Below are 20,100 nucleotides of genomic sequence, written 5' to 3' on the forward strand. Positions count from 1 at the left end.
GGTGGACTCCTCTTCATCCACCCTCCTCACACTACCTCTCCCTCCAGATACGTCCCCAGAGGCTGCAGAGGAAGCCGCCATTGCACTTGCTATAACCCGCACGGAAGCCCGGTATATTTTAACTGACTCTAAAACTGCGATTCTAAATTTTGCTCGAGGCCGAGTTCATGTCCCTGCTTTTGGCATACTGGACTCGCCCGATGCACCCCCGCCCCGCCAAGTGGAGCTGATATGGGTGCCTGCACACTCCGGGAATCCCGGAAACGAGGCCGCCAACCTTTTAGCCCGAGGTTCTTTAAACCGGGCTCAGGTGGCCTCGGATCGGGGATTCACGAAGGATCGCATGCACTCATTCAGTGAGCTGACCCAGGCATACAGATCCTCTCGCCAGCTCTACCCCCCGCGCCACCCCTCCCTAGATAACAGACACGCAACATTCTGGCGCAGATTACAAACACATACTCTCCCCTCGCCCCTTACCCTAACCCACTATCATCCCTCCTTCCCCACTAATGCTTGCGCCCTATGCCCAGAACCCTTCGCTTCTTCCCTCCACATCCTTTCCCTCTGCCCGGCGGACCCTCCCCCGCGGGACCTAGAGAACCTCAAGACCTGGGAGGACTGGGAGACCCTGCTGCACTCGGAGGACCCGGCCGTGCAGACCATCGCCACCGGCCGTGCTGCCAGTGTTATGGACCTCAGGAACATAACACAGGTCAGGTTTTTTGTTGCGACCGGAGGAAAAGCAGAGAAGGCGGTGATGAGAGAAAAGAAAAAAGCTTTAAAAAAAAATTGCGCAAAGACGGGTTACTCGTGTAAGGTTTCTACAGGTGGCTTTTGTTTTTATTTTGTTCTCTCGTGCGTTGCATCTTTTAGCTAGCACGAAGCGTCGCCCTTAAGGGAACACCCCAAGCTGCCGGCTCCGTTGAATTAACCTTTTCTTGTTCGTCGATAGAAATGTTCTGGGCGATTTGTGATTAGTATGTCTTCCTGATAGAGTGAAGGGTGGGGCCGCTCACGATGGCGCTTGGACAAGTTGCGTTATCAAAGGGCGATCACTTGACGAAGAAGTGCAAAGAATTCCTGCACGAAAACCAAGAATTTTCTTTCTTCATCGATGCGTCGCTACAGACTGCCTAGTTTTTTTTCTATCTCCTTTGTTCGTTCCCCTTGGGCTCCTCTGTGTCTGTCCTGTCCCTCCCAGTGCCATTCCCCGAAACGGCGCGGAGGCGCTCACTCTACAGCCCACGACCGAACATTTTAAGCCGCCCTCCCGACCACGCTCCCCGCGAGGCTTCCATGAAGTGGCGAGGAGGTTCCGATTCTGCTTGTTCACTGTGCCCGGTCGCTGCGCGGTGACTTTATGCAGATTTGCTCCCCCGCCTTTCCTGCGTTTGGTTGGAACAGGTTTTAGTTCTCTCCTGCGGCTGGGTTGAGTGTCAAGCGATGAAGGTAGCTGCGAAAACACAATTTTTTGCGCCTTTCCTCGTGTTGCCTTGATCAATCCATTATCAAAGATGACATCGCCTTTCATGCGTACGTCCAGTGCAAATTTGGTGGAACCCTATCATCCCTGTCTCAGTGATGAATGACTTCGCTCCGAAAGACGTGAGTGGTGAACATTTGACCGGTGGAGGCAACGGCGGTGAAGGCAGATTTTATGGCGGCGACGTCGTGCTGCTAGGACGTAAGTACGCATTTTAAATCACTCTGTTCTTTAAGTACTGCCTCCGTCTCGGTTATATGCTCGGCGTCAACAGAAACGTTTTAACTGTCCAGTGTCTTTTTAACTAAAACTTTGTAGATTGCACAGCGTAGAGGGACGAAATAGCGCAAAATTTTCTTTCAGTTACATACCGAATTTGCTTGTCCTTCATGATAACACGACTAAAATTAGTTTTATAGTTTGTATTCTTTCTTTACAGAGGCATATGGTATATACGTGCGAGAGCAATCATCGATAAGCGTCCTGAGGGGGAGCGGCTCAAGACCTTGAACAAACATCACGCATCGCATCGATGCTGCGGTATGTGCTGTAAATAATGGAGGATGACCAATCAAGCATCGGAATCGTCCGAGCAACCTGTTTACATACCAACAATGTTACGACGCAGATTTTCAATACATTATTGATTCAAATATGGAAGGCGTGAGGTGCATTTACGATACTGAGCATTGCCAATGCTCAGGGCCTGGCGTCTTGAGACGCCTGGCTTGTCTGTGGCTTGTCTGGGCCCACGAGGGCCCGCAATTCAGAGCCCCGTTTGTGCTACTGGGGTATGCCTTTGTAATTATTGCATACAGGTCCACCTCGGGAATGGAATTTTTATTCCTTTGGCAACGTGGGCAGCAGTTATGGTGGCACCCAAAGATTCGCGTTTCTGCAAGGACGCAGCCCGCAGCCTTTGGACGACTCCACAACTCCTGGAAAGGAGCGTTACAGGGCAAGCTTGCCATCGGAACCTGAAGTCAGAAGCCTCCACAGTGGGCAGAAAGCCAATGACCCCTGAAAAGCTACAAGCCATTGGCCGTAAGTTGCATGTGACAGTGCTCAATGGATTATGTGGTGTGTCAGAGCCCAATTAAATCATAAGCTGGGGGCATTATGTACTACCAATCATATTTTCTTTTCTGCAGGTGCTTCTGACTATTTCATTGGCCAGCACCCTGTAGAGACCCCAGCGCCGGTAGATGGTCGCAAAGAGTTAAATTATTACCTCAGTGTGCGGGTTGAAGACATGAGAAAAAAATAAACATCTTTTGGAGTTTTTGATGCATTATAATACTCACCAAGCTACCATTACTTGGTAAAAGCTGGGAGCAAATAACACAATTGCACATCGACTGCAATGCGAGTCGCTGATAATCGCAGATTTCTAGTTTCTGAGGCTCTGTATATTGCAGTATTTGGCATGTACACCTATGGCCCCAGTTTTTCGGCAGATTTAGTCCAAGTGGGATATATTTGAAGCATTTTATTCCTGCCTTTGTCCTGTGATACAGGGCCCTCCTGTATAATACGGGCCTAGCTTGTAGAATACAAGACTGTCCTGTATGCCGGTATGAATTTTAAACCGGAACCGCATACCGGGTTATTGTACAGGATTTGCGATACCGAATTACCGGAGTATCCTGTACAAAACAGGAGAGTCCTGTATTATACAGGACTGTCCTGTTTTATACAGGATATTCCGGTAATCCGGTATCGCAAATCCTGTACAATAACCCGGTATACGGTTCCGGTTTAAAATTCATACCGGATTTTTCAGTAGGGTAGGAAAACTTTTAATGTCCAACAGAAAGAGGCGGGTAGCCAGAGGGCTACCCGCCTAGACGACGGCCGGAAGGTCTTGACTCTCGGCGGCGGCTTCGGCCAGTCGGACGAGGAGTGGAACGCGACAACGTGTTGTAGCGCTGTCAGGGAGTCCACGGAAACCACCACCCGTTCGGCGCGATGCGTTGCCCTTTGAACGCAACGCTTTTTGGGGAAATGAAACGGCGAAGTAATTCTCTGTCATGTCGGTGGACGCCTGAACCGCACCGTACAGGAAGGAAGTGGAGCGAAAGAAGAAAGAGAAAGAGGGGCCGTAATGAAGGAAATGAAAATTGTATTTGAGGAAAGGAAATTACGCAGTAACTGCCTCACATACCTCGGTGGACACCAGTCGAAAATTGTATTTGAGGAAAGGAAATTGTGCAGTAACTGTCTCACATATTTCGGTGGACACCCGTCAAAATTCGCGCGAAGTGACGTCACGAACATTTCGACCAATCTGAAACTCGGACAAATTTGCTAACACATCTTGGCCACGACAGTATGAGCCATTAAAGGCTTTCGCCTTAATACTCTGTAAGTGCCTGAGTCATCTGCTTTCTGGAGACGCCTTAGAGGTAGTTCAAGAAAAGCGCACGGTGAGGAAATTGAAGGTGTCAGCAACTTCCTTAAGGAATCCGCATAATGGCCTCTAACGAGTTGTCCAGTCGGTGTGAACAGGAAAGGAAAATGAGCATTGAGATGCTTAATAAGCACAGCTACGAAAAAAAGGTGGTTTGCCGATTTTAAAAAGAAAAACCCGCGAAACAAGCTGATGCCGAATAAGTGAACAAAGCCTATTCCACCAGACTCCAGAGAAAGAAATAAGATATCGCGCCCTATGGGTTCCCGTTGGGAAAGCCATTCGAAGGTAGGAACTGTTCTGTTCATCACCTGCACTTTCTTCCTCGCACAGTGGAGAACCTGCAGCACATAGGCAAAGGGCATCATTTTTAAACCTTGTGGTTTCAAGGTCACTGTAACTGCTGATTTTGCCGCCAGGAGTACTTTTCATTCATTCCGAAGAAGAGAAGGTGATCGCGAGAGCGCAAGCGCCACGCGCTTCGTCGAAGCACCTGGCGCACGAAGCAGCAGCAGCAGCAACATCTTGACCTTGACTAACCGAGCGAGGGCAAGATCAGCAGAGGCTGGAGAGGCAACCCTCGAGTTTGTGCAACACAGCGAGATCCATGCCCAAGCGCACCGCCGATACGATTGGATTCGGCAACGTAGCGCTAGGCGACGAGGTGCCGAACGCTGCACACAGTGGACCCACGACCGGCTCTGCGGACTCTGACTTGGAAGCCTTCTCGGGTGGTCGGGGCATCATGACGTCGCAGAGGTGTCCCCTGCCCCTTCGTCGCAGCATCCGTGAGCTGATTCGTCTTCGATGGAAGTCTTGGCGGCCTGTGGCCCGGAACGCAATCCAGGGTGACGTCGCCGCCGGAGCGTCTTCATCCGCGGCGCGTGACCAGCGAGGGCTTCGAACGGGAGACGAGGTATGGAACAGGGCGTGGCTGCTGTCGATAAGTCTAGGTCGGGCGATTGCTTGTTGTGTTGGCTACGTTGTCTGTGCTCTTACGGACGAGAGGCCGGCTCAAGGTTTGGTTGGTTTATAGGGTTTAACGTCTCAAAGCGACTTAGACTATGAGAGAGGCCGTAGTGACGGGCTCCGGAAATTTCGACCACCTGAGGGTCTTTAACGTGCACTGTCATCGCAGTGTAGACAGACTAGAGGATATCGCCTCCATCGAAATTCGACCGCCGCGGCCGGGATCGAACCCGTGCCTTTCGAGTTAGCAGCCGAGCACTATAACCACTAAGCCACCGCGGCGGCTCAAGAGGCATTACGAACGCCCTGCGAGTAACACGTGCGCTATGGACGGTACTAGGTTCGAGAAAACTTCGCTTCATGAACTGCCGATGCCGTACGCAAGAAATGCAGGCAAGCCTGCATTTCTAACCGCAACGAACTCGCCGCTTACACAGCCTGCTGTATTTGCAACGAACACACGATCTAGGATTGCTTTCATGCTATATGCCGAAAAACATGACATTTCAGCACAGGCTTCGCGTGCAGTGTACGTATGCCCTTTCTCCGAATTCTGGAGCCCAAGAAGTTTGGTTTTGATCCATGCCTCGTGGCTTGTCATGCATCGCCAGTGTTCTAAATCTTTTGGAGGTGAAGGTAACTCTACTCATTTGGCTCCACGCTAACTCCACGCTGCTAAATAACCCCACTAGATGGCTTAGAAAGCAAACCACTTCTGGGCTCTACTTTTGACGAAGGGTGTGCATCTACAGTGCTCGCGGAGCTACTGGATCTATTGCACCTACTGCGCTGAGTTTCTATTTCTTGTAGCATTCGCAATCAGCGTCTCCAGCTGTCAAGCCGAAAGGTAGCACATCTCGTGCTGCTGGTCGTGTCTTCGTATGCCTGTTTGCCAAAATGCGGCAGCGGTGTAGGAAGAGGTGGCAGCACCACGCAGGTGGCAGCCATTTCAGCGTAATGGTTAGCAGCACTCACAGAAGGCAACGCTCACATCGATGTCGTGCAGTAGTGGGAGTCAAGTTGTGGATCAGCAACGTTTCTTGGTCACGATTTGGAGGGCGGACCACAGCCAGTTTTTTTTTCGTTAGAATTGGCCCGGGGTGTGCATTATACATTTAGGTCAAATGCTCAAACACCCCTTACGCTGTTAAAGAGGCTTTGAGGTGCTTTCTTTCTCCCCTTCTGCGTTCCTGACTACATTTTTGTTTTAGGCTCAGAACTTTACGCTTCGATACTATTTAACGGTCTCTCCTAACTGGGTGTGTTATTCATTATAGGGCAGCTCTTGAAGTACTATTGAGTTTGTATCGTTATAATTAAAAATTCAGGGGACACTTTCACTATCTAAAGTGCGCGGAGACGAAAGCGTTTCCGTGCACCACTTTGACTACGTCTGTGGCACTGGCGACGTCAGCACTCGATGACGTTAGACATAATTTAGTGCTAATTACTAAGTAGTGACAAATTACTAATTATTGATCAATTACTCATTAATAACTAAATACTAATTAAGTGCTCATTATAATGGCGCTTATGCTTCGCCTTTAGGAATGGAACGCTAGAGCGTGTTGTAACGCTATCAGGGAGTCCACGGAACGGAACGCCACCACCCGTTCGACGCGTTGCCTTGCCCTTTGAACGCAACGCATTTTGAGGAAAGGAAATGGCGCAGCAATGGTCTGTCATCTCGGTGGACACCTAAACCGCACACTACAGGAAGAGAGGAAGTGAAAGAAGGAGAAAGAGGGGCCGTAATGAAGAAAATGAAAATTGTATTTGAGGAAAGGAAATTGCGCAGTAACTGTCTCTCATATCTCGGTGGACACCCGTCATCGTCGATGTGTCACCCCAGGGGCTGGATGTAACGCAGACGGACGGACGGCAGTATGAACCATTAAAGGCTTTCGCCTTAATATACCGTTTTGTTGTGAAAGCAACACTACGCTAGTCGCCGAGCCATTCCCCAGAGCTCTGAGAAGGCCATACTGCGCATGCGCGAGGAGCAAGTGACGTCACAAGGCGCACAGCTGGCGCGCCGGGGCAGCGCCATGTCTAGGTGGCTTTGGCCGGGGTCGCCGCCATCGCCTCGCCGACAGTCTCTCTCTCTCCCTCTCTGATCCGAGTAGCGACTGCGCATCGCCATCTGCGTGGTTTGTTGTGTATATAAAATCTGCCTGCTATGCCATCATATATGTAGCGTGAGGTGAGGGCGAGGTGAGCACACCCAACACCCTCTAGAAAAAGCTTCTTTAGAGGGTGTTGCCACACCTCGGTGGACGCCGGAACCAGAGGGAAGATAAAGTAAATTGGTTGGGAAATTGGTTTTTGAGGAAAGGAAATGGCGCAGTATCTGTCTCATATACATATCGGCGGACACCTGAACCGCGCCGTAAGGGAAGAGAGGTAGGAGTGAAAGAAAGAAGAGAGAAAGGGGTGCCGAAGTGGAGGTCTCCGGAATAATTTTAACCACCTGGGGATCTTTAAAGTGCACCGACATCGCACAGCACACGGGCACCTCTTGCGTTTCGCCTCCATCGAAACGCGGCCGCCGCGGTCGGGTTCGAACCCGGGTACTCCGGCTCCGTAGGCGAGCGCCTTACCACTGAGCCACCGCGGCGGGTAGGGAAGGCGCATAACTGCCCTTTTGGTACAGTGGACACCTCAGCCATGCCATAGGCAGCCGGCGTTCGATGTGTTCATTGCCGTTGGCGTTGTCAACGTGTTTCACTCCGATCATTTTTAGGAAAGGAAGGAGAGCGCGCGCGGTGAGGCACGCCAGATAACTTTATTTTCCGCCAGATAAGGACCCTACTCCCCGTCCCCAGCACGCAGGCCTGGGTGACGGGGTCCGGGACCTCCGCGATTAGAAGCAGGCGTAGAGGTCTTGATTTCTCGCGGCTTCTTCCGCCAGGCGGATATCTTGTTGCTATGAAGCAGGGGCCTCGCTCCGCAGCAGGGCTTCCAAGGTTTCTCTACAATTTGTTCTCGTTAGCCCCTGGGGAGCTAGCGCATTCCCAGATTATGTGGTCGAGGGTCCCTCTCGCCCCAGTGCTTGCACTTATCGTTTTCTTTATCTCTATGAACATGATAGGACCAGACCGGGTTTACGAAGTTCCCAGCTTGGAGGCGTCGCCTTGCGATTGCCTCCCTATTGTTTAGACCTTTATCAGGTGGTGGCACCAGTCTCCTCTGTAACCTATAATTTTCAACAATTTCCGTATAATTTTGCAGACGCTCGTCCATGTTCTGGCAGTCTGGCGGCTCTACAGCTACCCGGAAGTAGAGAGCTCGGGCTAACTCGTGGGCCGCGTCGTTGCCAGGAATGGACGCGTGTGCGCGAGTCGAAATGAGGCTAACTTTTCTGTTTAGCTGTCTACTGGCCAGAATCCTTGCCGCTTCCGGCGAGATCCTACCCTTTCCAAAATTATAGATGGCCGTTTTGCTATAAAATTGGCTTCCGTTCCAACGCAAGCGAGCGCTATCGCAACTTCTTCAGCTGTTTCCGCGTTGCGGCTTCTAATGGTGGCTGCCGATACGGGGGCAGCGCGGCCGCCGACCACCGAGGCGACCGCCGCACCCGACTTGCCACTTGCTGCGTCCACGTACGCAACGGACTCAGGGTTGCCAGATTGGGCTATTAATAGCCAAATTGGGCTACTTTTTGTCCGAGTTGGCGTCAGAAATTTCGTTTTGGCTATGTGGCTACTTTTGGGCTATATCTTTTTCATGCGTGAAAAAAAAAGTTAAAGTAGTTATAATGTGCTCTGTTGCAATTATACAGTCACAGAAATAAAAGGCATGCTGGAATCAAAATGCAGCCTATAGCAGGTTAAAGAAATTGAGCGTATCTGCTACAAAATGACAATTTGTAAACGCTGTGTTCGAGAAAACTTATGTGTTTCAGGTGGTCAAGGATCATGGCCTTTCGATTTCTTTTATAAAGAGTGGACACTACGTGAAAATTGCCACCCGGAAACACTTCACGGCCTATACAGATTCCACTTAATCCGCGTACTAACGCCACCCGCGCCCTCGCCACTGAACATAGACTGTTGCCATCTGAACACGAGAGCGATCTCCCATTGACGCTCCTGTTGTCTGGTTTCGTGATCCTCACATGTTAACCGTTAACCGTAGACGTGACCTAGTGGTTTGGGCGTCCGCTTCGGCTGCGGTAGGTGGCACCGCCAGGCATGTCCTTCTCTTGTATTGTTTATTCTGGTTCTGCGGACACATTCTGCTCAAGATACGCATGAGGCAAGTATGCTTACGCATTAATAAGGTCTTTTTCTATTTCTTCGTTTTCTCGTGGTGGACACAGCAAGCGCACCACTCGCAAGAGCCTGCGCTTTTTCTGCAGCCTCAAGCGGCACACGTGCAGCCCTCGAGGTTCATTGAGAGCGACGCGAGAGCGCCGTGACCGTTGCGTAATCTGCGTGCACTCAAGCGGAGCCATGCAGCCGTCCTTCGGCGCGGTGCGGAACCCACTGTAACTAAAGAGGGCGGCGGAAGTTAGTGGCATGACATGGCATTAGATCCGTCGCTATGAGAACTTTCAGAATGGGCAAGTGGGCGATGTACATCCGGAACTACAAAAAGGCCGGAATGGGTAATATGTTTTTCTCGTTATTCTGAATGTGCTGTTAGACTGAAGATAAAATCGACATAGATTATCATCTAATGACATATACGAGGGGGTACCCAAAAGAAACCGGACTTATTTTTGTTTGAACTTATTTCTTCACATTTTAAGCACAGACTTTCAATCTCCTTCAAAGTATTACCCACTTGCAATGATACGCTTGTCGAATCTTTCATTCCATTTTTCAAAACATTGTTTAAATTCATCTTTTGTGATGCTTCACAGTGCCTCCGTCGTTTTTTTCTTCACCTCAGCAACATCAGCGAAACGCTTTCCATTCACCTATTTTTTCATTCTAGGAAACAAAGAAAGTAGCACGGGGCAAGGTCGGGAGAGTATGAGGGTTGAGTAATAGGGGTCATGCCATTTTTGGTCCAAAATTGTCGTAGAGACAGGGCGGTGTGAGCAGAGGCATTGCCATGATGGAAAAACCAATCACCCGACCGCCACAGATCTGGCCGCTTCCACCGCACACTGTTGCCCAATCTTTTCAAAACATCCAAGTAGAAAGCCTAGCTAACTGTCTGACCCTGCGGAACAAATTCTCAATGGACGACTCCTCTCACGTCGAAAAAACAAATCAGCATTGTTTTGAGGTTTGGTTTCACCTGACGAGCTTTCTTGAGGCGAGGTGAATATGAAGTTTTTCATTGGCATGATTGTTGCTTTGATTCAGGATTCGATTCAGGAACACTTGAGTTGTCCCCATAGCATCGTCCTTGTACGTCTTTCTTAATATTTCATGAGTTTCCATTCAACTTTTTCCGAGCAAAAATCGTAATTTCACCGGCGCACGCTGTTCACGAAAATCAGCCATTGCAAAAACGACGTTCGCACAAAACAGTCGTCACTCTAAAAGTCTGCGTAAACTAGTCTGACCTCCTTCAACGACGGCACTCGGCTTACTGACTCTGGAATGTTCGTTCTATGCGCTCCTAGTGGCAAAACGCGGTACCACAGAAGCTTTGCCGAGCAAAAAATTTAGTCCGGTTTCTTTTGGGTACCCCCTCGTATCCTTGATTTATTCTGAGCTCATGCATATCGTAGAATGTAGCTTCAAGAAGGCGCATGCTAGATGCTTTGAGGTGACGCTCTCAGTGAGACCCTTTCTCTTAAGGCATAAAATTGAAATGTGAGGCTGCGTAAGTATACAGTAAGTTATTTTCACTGTCGATGTGTCTAATCTGCGCGCGAACATTTAAAAGGTGAAATATTCCTAAACTAGAGCTGCGATTCCGTTATATAGCGCCGCCGTTCTTTTCCGCGTGCAGAATCGTTGTCGTCACCCGCCTCAGGTGATATGGCCTACTGCCGCGCCTGCAAAGTGGAACTGCGGCCCCATCTTTAGGACCTGGTTAGCCGCACTGGTTAGCGTGCATGACGGGTGCGAAACGTTATCATATCTCCAAGTTATCATATTGTAGTCTAGTGTGGGGTACTACTACAGCTCATAACTATAACAAACTAACGATCCTCCAAAAAAAGGTGTTGCGAATATTTGAAAATTATCAAGGAAAACCATGTGATCTTCCAACAGACAAGCTATTTATTAAACATGAAATGCTTCCAGCTGCGCAAATATATTATTTCAAGTTATTACAATACATAAAAAACAATAAATTGTACCTCTCTGAAGCAAACCTCCAAGAATCAAAATACACCTTACGTAAACACACAAGAAGAATACCGCTCACTAGGACCAATTATGGCAGACAGATCTTACATTTCCAAGTTCCTTATTTGCTGAATTTCATAGGAGAAGAAATCGAATTCCAAAAACCGGAGTTTAAGAAATATGTCAAATCGTATTTGTTAAAAAAACCTATTTCTTTCCTTCAATAAGACATTGTTTGTATTCATTAATTTTCGGTGTAATCAAGGTGTATATATATTATCAGAGTACGGTGTGCTATGTGTCTGTAATCTATGTGTGTGTGTGTGTTTGCAATTACATGAGTTTTGCAGAGTGCCGAGATGTGCATTTAGCGTTTCTTTTTTTCCTTAAATTCTACTAAGTGTTGTCTAATTCCATATTTATATGTTCACTTTTATATGTTGAAGTATTTATATGTTCAAATGTGTTTATGTAAATGAGAGCTGTTTCCATGTCTATCTTTTCTTTTTATTAAGTGTGCACTGAAATGCCAAATTGTGCTACCTGGGGCAGGAGCCTCTGTCAGGCTGTGAGCCTTTAGCTCCTGCTCCTTTTTTCTCTGTTGTGAGAAAAAAAAAAAATGAAATGAAACAACGAAAAGAGCACGCCGCGCGCACCCCCTCAGACATCATGTGCGGGAAAGAAATCTAATATGTAAATATTCCCGCCGAAAATTAATTTAATATGCTTAAGAAATGTCTTCACAAAAACCAATATTTTTGGCTACTTTTGGGCTACACAAAAATTTCGCTTTTGGCTACGTTTGGGCTACTACGGAGGCCAATTTGGCTACCTGAGGTCGCAGCCATCTGGCAACCCTGAACGGACTTGCTGTCCATCGGATCGAAGCGTCTGATAAGTGCTTGTGCCCTCTTCTCCCTCCTTTCAGTGTTGAATATGGGATGCATGCTACGAGGGAGTGGGGGAATGATTAGACTTTCTCGGCAGTCCTGCGGAATGCTCGATTTGACTCGTAGTCCCCTATCTGTTTGCAGGCCTACCATTTCAAGGATGGCTCTGCCTGTGGCTGTTCGGCTTAATCTTTCGAGCTGGGAAATTCTGACAGCCTCCGCTATTTCGTCCCAGGTATTGTGCACTCCCATAGAGAGCAGCTTCTCTGTGTAGGTGCTAATCGGTAATCTCAGGGCCCTCTTTATGCACCGTCGAATGAGCGAGTCTAGTTTCTTCTCCGCAGCGCTAATGTTTAAGAAAGGTGTGGCATAACTCACGCGGCTTATTACGTATGCTTGAGTTAGTTTAAGCAGGCCGCTGAAAGGCCTGCTTCTCTTCCTTTCAGCGCGACCCTTCTAAATATGCCAAGGGCTTGCGTGGCAAATCCCTCGAGCATGCTCCTCGGGCATGCGCAGTATGGTCGTGCAAGAGCACGCGAAACGGCGAGACTGGGGGCAATGTAACTCACGCAACAACATATGGTTACGCGCAGATCCTCCAGGTTTAACCAGAGCTCAACCACTGGCAATTTCTTGACCTCATCGCGAGCGGTATGACTGTTCGGTCAGCCGTCGTTCTGTACAAAGGAAATCGCCGCTGGGCCGAGAGTCGTTGCAGCGTCGTCTGCTTTAACTTCTTAAACGTCAGCTGTGTGTGGGGCCTTATCCGTAGTAATAGGCGTCGTTGACGGCGTTGAGTGATTTAAACAAAAACTTCCGCGCTCTCAGTGGCCAAAGATAATATTGACCGGGTGGGTGTTTTCGGTCGGGAAGCATTTCTTGTCACGTGTCAGGGCACTGAAGACTATTTCAAAGACACTGTAGCGCAGCAAAAGACGAGGACACAAGAAACGAGAGACGAACACCACGAGCGCTCGTGGTGTTCGTCTCTCGTTTCTTGTGTCCTCGTCTTTTGCTGCGCTACAGTGTCTTTGAAGTATGTACCAACAAGCCCAAAAAGCCACGCTACTGAAGACTATTGATGCGTGACCATCAGACGAGTCTGTGCAAGCGCAAATGGCGCTGCCGTCTCTCAGTAGCATATTGAATGCAGGTTGCCCACAACCCGGTGGGCCGGTGCCACCTTCCCACCATGGCATATTACAGCATGCCACCTCGGATATAACCACCTTTCGTGTGCTAACCATGGATATAGGGAACCTCAATGTGCTGACCTCGGATATAAGGAACCCATAAGTATGCCACCTCGGATATAACGAAATTTAGTCTGTCAATTCCTCGAATGTAACGAACGTTTGCCTGGTTACGCATTCAAACGATCTGCCGTGGATCGCCTAAAAGTTTTTATTTCTAGCTCCTCCGGCCTGCTTTGAACGGTTGACAGTGAACACCTGACGTATATGTCACTTCGCCCATGCAGTCATTACAAGACGGTCCGAGTTGGAGAGCTCCGAACGGGAAAATCATGCTCGGCGACGCCCGGCAACGGATGCGGTTTTGAGCCTTTGTTTGCCAGGGAACCATATCGACGAAAAGGCGGGAGGTGCAGAGATTGTATCATCGGCACAGTGATGTCGTGTATGCTTTATATTCGAAACGGAGTTGCCGACTGTAGGGACGCTGTTGGCACGCATCGGAGTGCGGAAATCTCGTGCTGTCCACACAAGCATTCTGGTTTTGTTGAATGAGAACTTTATGCTGTCCAGGACAGAGAATGCTTGTTCCTGGACTACTTTTCGCATACTGTGCGATGTCAGTGCACGTTAAAGAACCCAGCAAACCAAAAATCTCTTAGAGACGTCTAGCTAGACGTCTCTGAGAGGTTCTGGTTTGCTGGGGACCCCAGGTGGTGGAAATTTCCGGAGCCCTTCACTATGGCGTCTCTCATAGCCTAAGTCGCTTAGGGACGTTAAACCCCCATAAACCAACCAACCAACTTTTCGAATTTCACCAGCATTTTAGAGCTCGGAAGAAAGGATCCCAAAAGCGTGTAGCCCATTGAGCCCGCCTTTAGCGAAACGCTGAGGGTGATATAGGGGTGACCGCTCTCCTGCTTTTCCAAAGGGAGAAATTATCTAAATGGTAGAATCGCATTATGCCTCATTTTCTGTGGAAATATGTTAGTAGAAATGCTTTGTGGAAATAGGATCATTCCCTCCCCATTTGCCCCTTCGCCCCATTGTCTGAAGTATTCAACCAACTAGCCCGACAACACGTTCTACTTAATTATATTTAAAATTTTGCGCAAAGAGTCTAAATAAAATAACTATAGTCGGATACAACTTAAGTCTACGGTGAAGCTCCGCTCACATTCAGTACCTACGCACAGAATTATTTCAGAACAAAAATAAGGAGTTGTAGAAATTTTTCTTGTTACCTAGATAACATGCTAATCACAAGAGAAAGTTATCAAGGTCTAAAATTCTGATACCTGGCTTCTTTAATAAAGTCAAACATTAAAAACCTGATTTAATTTTCTCTTGAAATCCAGGACGCCTCGGATCGTGGCCCAGTGCCAACAACTGCTGTTTTTTTTTTTTTAAGATGTATCCTGCTGTAGGCTGTGTGTGCAAATAGTAACTTTCAAAGCCAAATCGAATACGAATAAAATTGCTCAAAACTGAATAGAATATGAATCGAATTGTGATGGAACCTAATCGAATACGATCCGTATATTTCTCTCTAATTTATTTCTCTCTAGTCTTTTCGCATGTACAATATTGTTTGTTGATCTGGGGAACGACTACCTCAACCAATCTTGTGAAAGTACTTACTTTACAAAAAAGAGCTGTACGAGCGATTGATAATTTACATTACAGTGAGAGCACAGGTCCTTCCTTCCTCAACCATAGACTGCTAACCATCACGGCGGCTTACCACAAGAAGCTTGCTGTTTATATCAGAAACCTTATGAAAGGAAACTGGCAGACTTTCGAGAGCACATATTTAATTGCCCAAACAGCATACAGTCTTAGGCACCCTCAATACCATGCATCAAAATCCCGTACAAACTATGGGTTCCAAAAACTAACTCACATAATTCCTCATACATTAAACACCTATCCATATTTAACAGAATTGTCGCTACAAAATATGTCCGAGGTCAGGTTTAGGAAAACTGTTCATGAATATTTTTGTTATAGCTAGTTGTGGTGTGTTTCTACCTAATCAGTTTTTGTCTTTGTTATGTTTTGATCTTAGTTTGTTGTGCTTAGCTCTATGCATGCTTGATCTCTGTTTCGTTGTTAATATATCCGCTGCTTTTCTAGTTTCTGTTACTTATGGAAACTTTGTACCATTGCCAAGTGCCACTTTGTTTTGTTTTTTTTACATGGGGAGGGCAGGCCTCTGTCAGGCGCTACTAGGCGCCTTTAGCTTGCTCTCCCTTGTTTGCAGTCTCTGTACTGGCCAAACAAAACCAATAAATGAAATGAAATGAAATGAAATATTATTACAAATACTCGCTACTAGTGCGATTAAGCGTACGAAACGAATAATCGTGCGTAGCACCAAAGTGCGGACGGCAGTTGCTGTACGGCTCTATAACTAGTGGAGTAGCCATAGCTGCCCGAGGATGCCTCCGCTAAGGGGTAGACTGCACGAAGCCAGCACAATAACTGACCGACATGTTGCACATACAGGAAAATTACCTTTTGCTACTGATGACAGCGCCACAGCTCAGTAGATGAGGCGCTGCAGCAACATTTGCGCCATGATCTCCGAGATCGGGCGTCAAAGCAGGGTTTGCTAAACCTGCCTGAGCCCTGCTGTGTCTCCCAATCTTGGAGGCCATGTATGAGCATCATGAAACCGCGAATCGAATGGATCATGTCGCGATAACTCTGCCTCTCGCGCAGAAAGATGGCGGCGGAGCGCTGTGAGGCGTACAAGTGGGCCCTTCTCTTGAAACAGTCGACGAAGACAACTACGGCTTGCCTTATTTCCCCTTCATGCAAATTATTTGAAAAGTACTCGAAAAATTCCAAATTTATGCTTCTCTTTTAAACAATCTTGAACATGCGCGATTTGATTCATTCGACGAATCAAATATGATATTCGATTAGTTCGAAGCTCTCATGAGACAAGGCAGACCATATTTTGGGACATTTTAAATAAATCGGATAAAGTGCCCCGCCCGAACCACTACTCTATCGCGAGCGCTCTGATGAGGCAGTGAAAATTTACGCTTTTCGTTTTTCTCGCGCGCAGGATCACGGCACTCTTCAAGTGTTCGCTCGCCAGGCAAACTGCGGTCCAAGCCTGTGGATTGAGGTGGTCCTGCTAACAGCGACACTTGAAGAAGTCTTTACTGCAGTCATCTATCTGATAGTTACGCAGTGGATTCGCGTCCAGCACGGCGATTTTTTCCGCGCCACTACCCCAAGGCTGCACACCGATATCACGGATCTGCCCCTTTTCCCTGACGGCGACAATGCGGCGTGCCAGAGGTACAAGGCTGGCATAGAATCTTCCCTCAGCTGGCCTAAAGACCGGTGCGGAAATTCCTACAGATTTGTGTGCGACGGCTGGAGGCAGCACCACCATATGGTCTCCATTCTCGATCTTGCCGAAGACGAAGTGTACACCCATGCATTGAATTCCGTTAACTGGGCTCCCCGCTACGCCAGAAGGCACGGCACCCCAACAAGGTCGGCACCGAGCGCCCAAGATAAGGTAGCCGCTTTGGTCATGTCATGCATGAGGCATTCGAAAACCGGTCTCGACGAACTGAAAACGTGCATGGCCGAACACCACCCCCCATGGCCGATGACATCCCCTAAAGACTTGCTTTGTATTGAGCTCTCCGGAAATTGGAACATCCACCTATGGTTCCAGGTGACTCTCGATCTTACCCTTTATCAAGCCGCGACGGCAAACCCTCTCCTAAAGATCGTAAGCAGCGCCATGTTTGGAGCCTGGGTAGCGTTAATGCGGATATTCGCTGGTCAGCGAAGACGAACCGAGCCGTGGCTCCGCTACCAAAAGTGCGTCCAGAAAATGCTGGCTCTTTTCGGTGTTTCCGCGATGCTAACCTCCGAATTGGCCTCTACAACCCAGGAAATGGATATGCTGACTCTTGAAGCGTTGGCAACCTCCATTGCCGAACCAGAACCAAAAATTCTGCGGCTGTCGAACCCGAACGTGAGTGATGCCGTGACTCCCGGCTTCCCCACCGACTGCTGGGCCCTCCTCATCGACACGCACTTCCTTTGGGCTCACCGATATTCCGCCAACATTGAGGTACATGCGGAGAAGCCCAGCCCGCTCAGGGCTGTTGGGTACCTTCTGCGGCTCAAGTCCGAGAGGCGGAAAGCACCGACCCTCAGCGTGGGGCTTTGTGTAGTCACCGAGCTAGGCTGGATGGCAACCGCGAAATCGCTGACGCCACACTTCAACCCTTTGGTCTTCCTTGGTCATCGCTCACCCGCCGCTGCCTACCGGAGGTTGAAAGCAGAACTGGCGTGGCCTGGTTCAGCCTTTTTCCCAAAGATCTAGGAGCCGACACCCTGATTCAAGACATCCGAGACGTTCAGCCTGGTGTTGCGATGCGCCGCAGCGGTGCTATGCTCCACATGACCGCCAGGAAGGAAACCTCTCAGTTGGACGTCGAAAACTACCTTGCCAGCGTCTTGCCGGAGCCCGCCCCCGGAACCAGCTTTTCCAACACCTGGGTGAAACTGATGAAAGTTCAGTGGAGGCTGCAGCAGCATGACTCGCGCAACATCGTGAAGCCCAGGTCCGTGCTGAGCCACAAATGGAGCGTGCATGGCGCACTAACAGCCTCCGAAGAGTACTTCGTGTTCCCTCTGTACCATCTGGACCTGCCGCCGGCCGTCGACTACGGCGGTGCAGGGAGGCTGCTTGCAGGTGAAGTTCTCGGGGAACACTTCTACGCGCCCCCTAAAGACCTGCAGCAAGTGGCTCGTTACTGCTTCGTCACTGAAGCCAACGAGACTGACGATGCCCTGCAGGAGTGGTCCCCGCATTACGTGGACACAAAAGCCCTTCTAGCCGCCTTAGAGGCCTACAGGCTTGGCTCAATCCGACACTCCCCTGACACTCATTCAGCGAAACGGAGCCTTATGGAAGACAGGCTTTTTTCCGTGGCCTCCTGCTACGCCCTCTGCTCAAGCGGAAACCACATGGGCGAGTTCTACGGAGATGCGGAGCAGCGTTGCAACGTCGCCGCCAGGGCACTTGTGGAATTCACCTGAGCCTTCCAGTGTTACTGTTATAGGGGTTAGCCGCTGACGCTGTCTTTTTTTTTTCGCTGCGGGCAACTTTTTGGTGTCTGCACACGCCGAGGTTTTTTTTTTTTTTTTTTTTTGAAGCGAGAAGCTTCATTAGGCTAGTCAACACCGGGTCTGGCGTATGCTCCGTGATTAGAATTAGCCACAGCTGCGCGTGCGCAGAACCGAGTGACGTCACAGAAGAGGCGCAGGTGGTCGGAGCGGCCGCCCCCGCCGCCGCGCCGTCTCTGCCGCCTGACCTTTCGGCGCAGCCGCGCGCGACTGCGCATGTGCGCCGCCGCCTTGCCGCCGCCACTACTGCGCGTTCGCCTCCTCGCCACCGTTTGACCTTTCGTTGCAGCCGCGTGCTTACCGCAGTTATTACGCATGCTGAAGGAGGGCTATATAACGCGCTGGCCTACACCGTTATCGTGGTGCTCCCAGTGCATCGTGCGCGAACTGCGACAGCCATGACGTCAAAGCATAACTGCAGCTTTTCACTTGTATATCCAGGCTTAACCAGAGCTAAGCCACTGCCAATTTTTTCTTACTAGATGATTTGTACATGTAGACCTTTAGGGCTGGGAAACTTCGGCGGTTTGGTGTACGCGCATAAATTTCCTTGTGGACATGTGCACCCCGTCGACACACGTGGGTGTGAATGCTGCAGGTGAAGTGGACAGCAGTCGTCGGGGGAATTCCGCCCATGGGAGATTCTCGCACTCCCAACGCGCTTTTCATGTGAAGCCTGCAGCGGTTTCCCCGCGTCTGAAACGCAGTTTGGATTTTCCTGTGTTTTGAGAATCGCAAGTTTGCGCTCTTCTACAGCCGGCATTCCAATACACCTTTCTGAAAGGAGTCCTAACAAGAAATGTGTAGACCAACCGTAATCTGAACGTAACTATAGATCTCCTAATAAAGCCATCCTCACCAGGTTTGTTCTGCTCTGCAACTTATTTATTGTAGCACTGCCTCGCGGCCCACCTGCCTGGTGTGGAGGGCAGTAGGTATAGCATGCTCATACCCTCACTTCCATTCACGTGACTGAGTTGCGTGGCTGCCGACTGTACAGCATGCATGATCAACGTGCAGGGTGAACTCGGGAGTGCGCGGACGTGGTCTTCGGAGCGCAAGTGTGCCCGTCACAGCCGCGTGTTGGCTTTAACGTTAGACTACGCGAAGCAGCACTTCCGTGTCCCTCTGAGCATGTGCAGCTTTCCTTCGGTGCGCGGCCGTTTTTTTTTTTTTTGACCTGGCTGCCAAAAGGAAACGGGAGCATCAGTGGAAGTCTGTCTGGTCGGTTAATGGAACGATTTTCGCAAAGCAGGCAGACAGCACCGATGCTCTGCAGATAGAAAATGAAACTTGAAAAGATCTGCTAGGCTACGTTTAGCGGAACGCAGTGATACCGCATCTATCGAAAATGCGCTATCATAAGTTTGCTTTTCCACAAAACAAAACTTGACCAATCCATACAAAACTCTGTTTTACATATCAACACGCGTTCTGCTTGTAACTAGGATGAGTGCATTAGTAGTTTATTAGATGAGTAGATAAGATAATAATGTCGACAGATATATAGTCTAAGAGCTCTTGCTGCAGGGCTAGTTGGTTTTGGTTCATAATTAAAACTGGCGCTTCGTCCTGTCACCCACCTATTTGTCTTTTCTGTTTTTTGCGCCTTAAAACTATTTAATTATGAGTCGACAGAAGCTTGGTACTATGAGCATTTTAATATTCTTTGCCTTGAGGGGTATAGCAACTTTTTATTAATCTTTCTGGTAAACGCGGCGGTGGT

At 49.0% G+C, this 20,100-nt stretch overlaps 1 protein-coding gene across 2 annotated transcripts; it reads left to right on the plus strand.

Annotated features, from left to right (window-relative positions):
• The first annotated feature begins 4,099 nt into the window (after positions 1-4,099).
• LOC149345674 (uncharacterized) lies at positions 4,100-18,537 on the plus strand. Of its 2 annotated transcripts, none has more exons than XM_089585272.1 (2): positions 4,100-4,812; positions 16,282-18,537. In XM_089585272.1, the coding sequence occupies exons 1-2, from the start codon at positions 4,504-4,506 to the stop codon at positions 17,566-17,568; spliced, it is 1,596 nt and encodes a 531-aa protein (XP_089441398.1). In that variant the 5' UTR covers positions 4,100-4,503; the 3' UTR covers positions 17,569-18,537. The 2 variants fall into 2 exon arrangements, with proteins under 2 accessions (XP_089441398.1, XP_089441399.1); XM_089585273.1 differs by having other exon boundaries at positions 4,647-4,812.
• The last annotated feature ends 1,563 nt before the right edge of the window (positions 18,538-20,100 follow it).

Source organism: Amblyomma mixtum, chromosome 4 (genome assembly GCF_055824585.1).
Source record: "Amblyomma mixtum isolate Tamu chromosome 4, ASM5582458v1, whole genome shotgun sequence".
Taxonomy (NCBI): Eukaryota; Metazoa; Arthropoda; class Arachnida; order Ixodida; family Ixodidae; genus Amblyomma; species Amblyomma mixtum.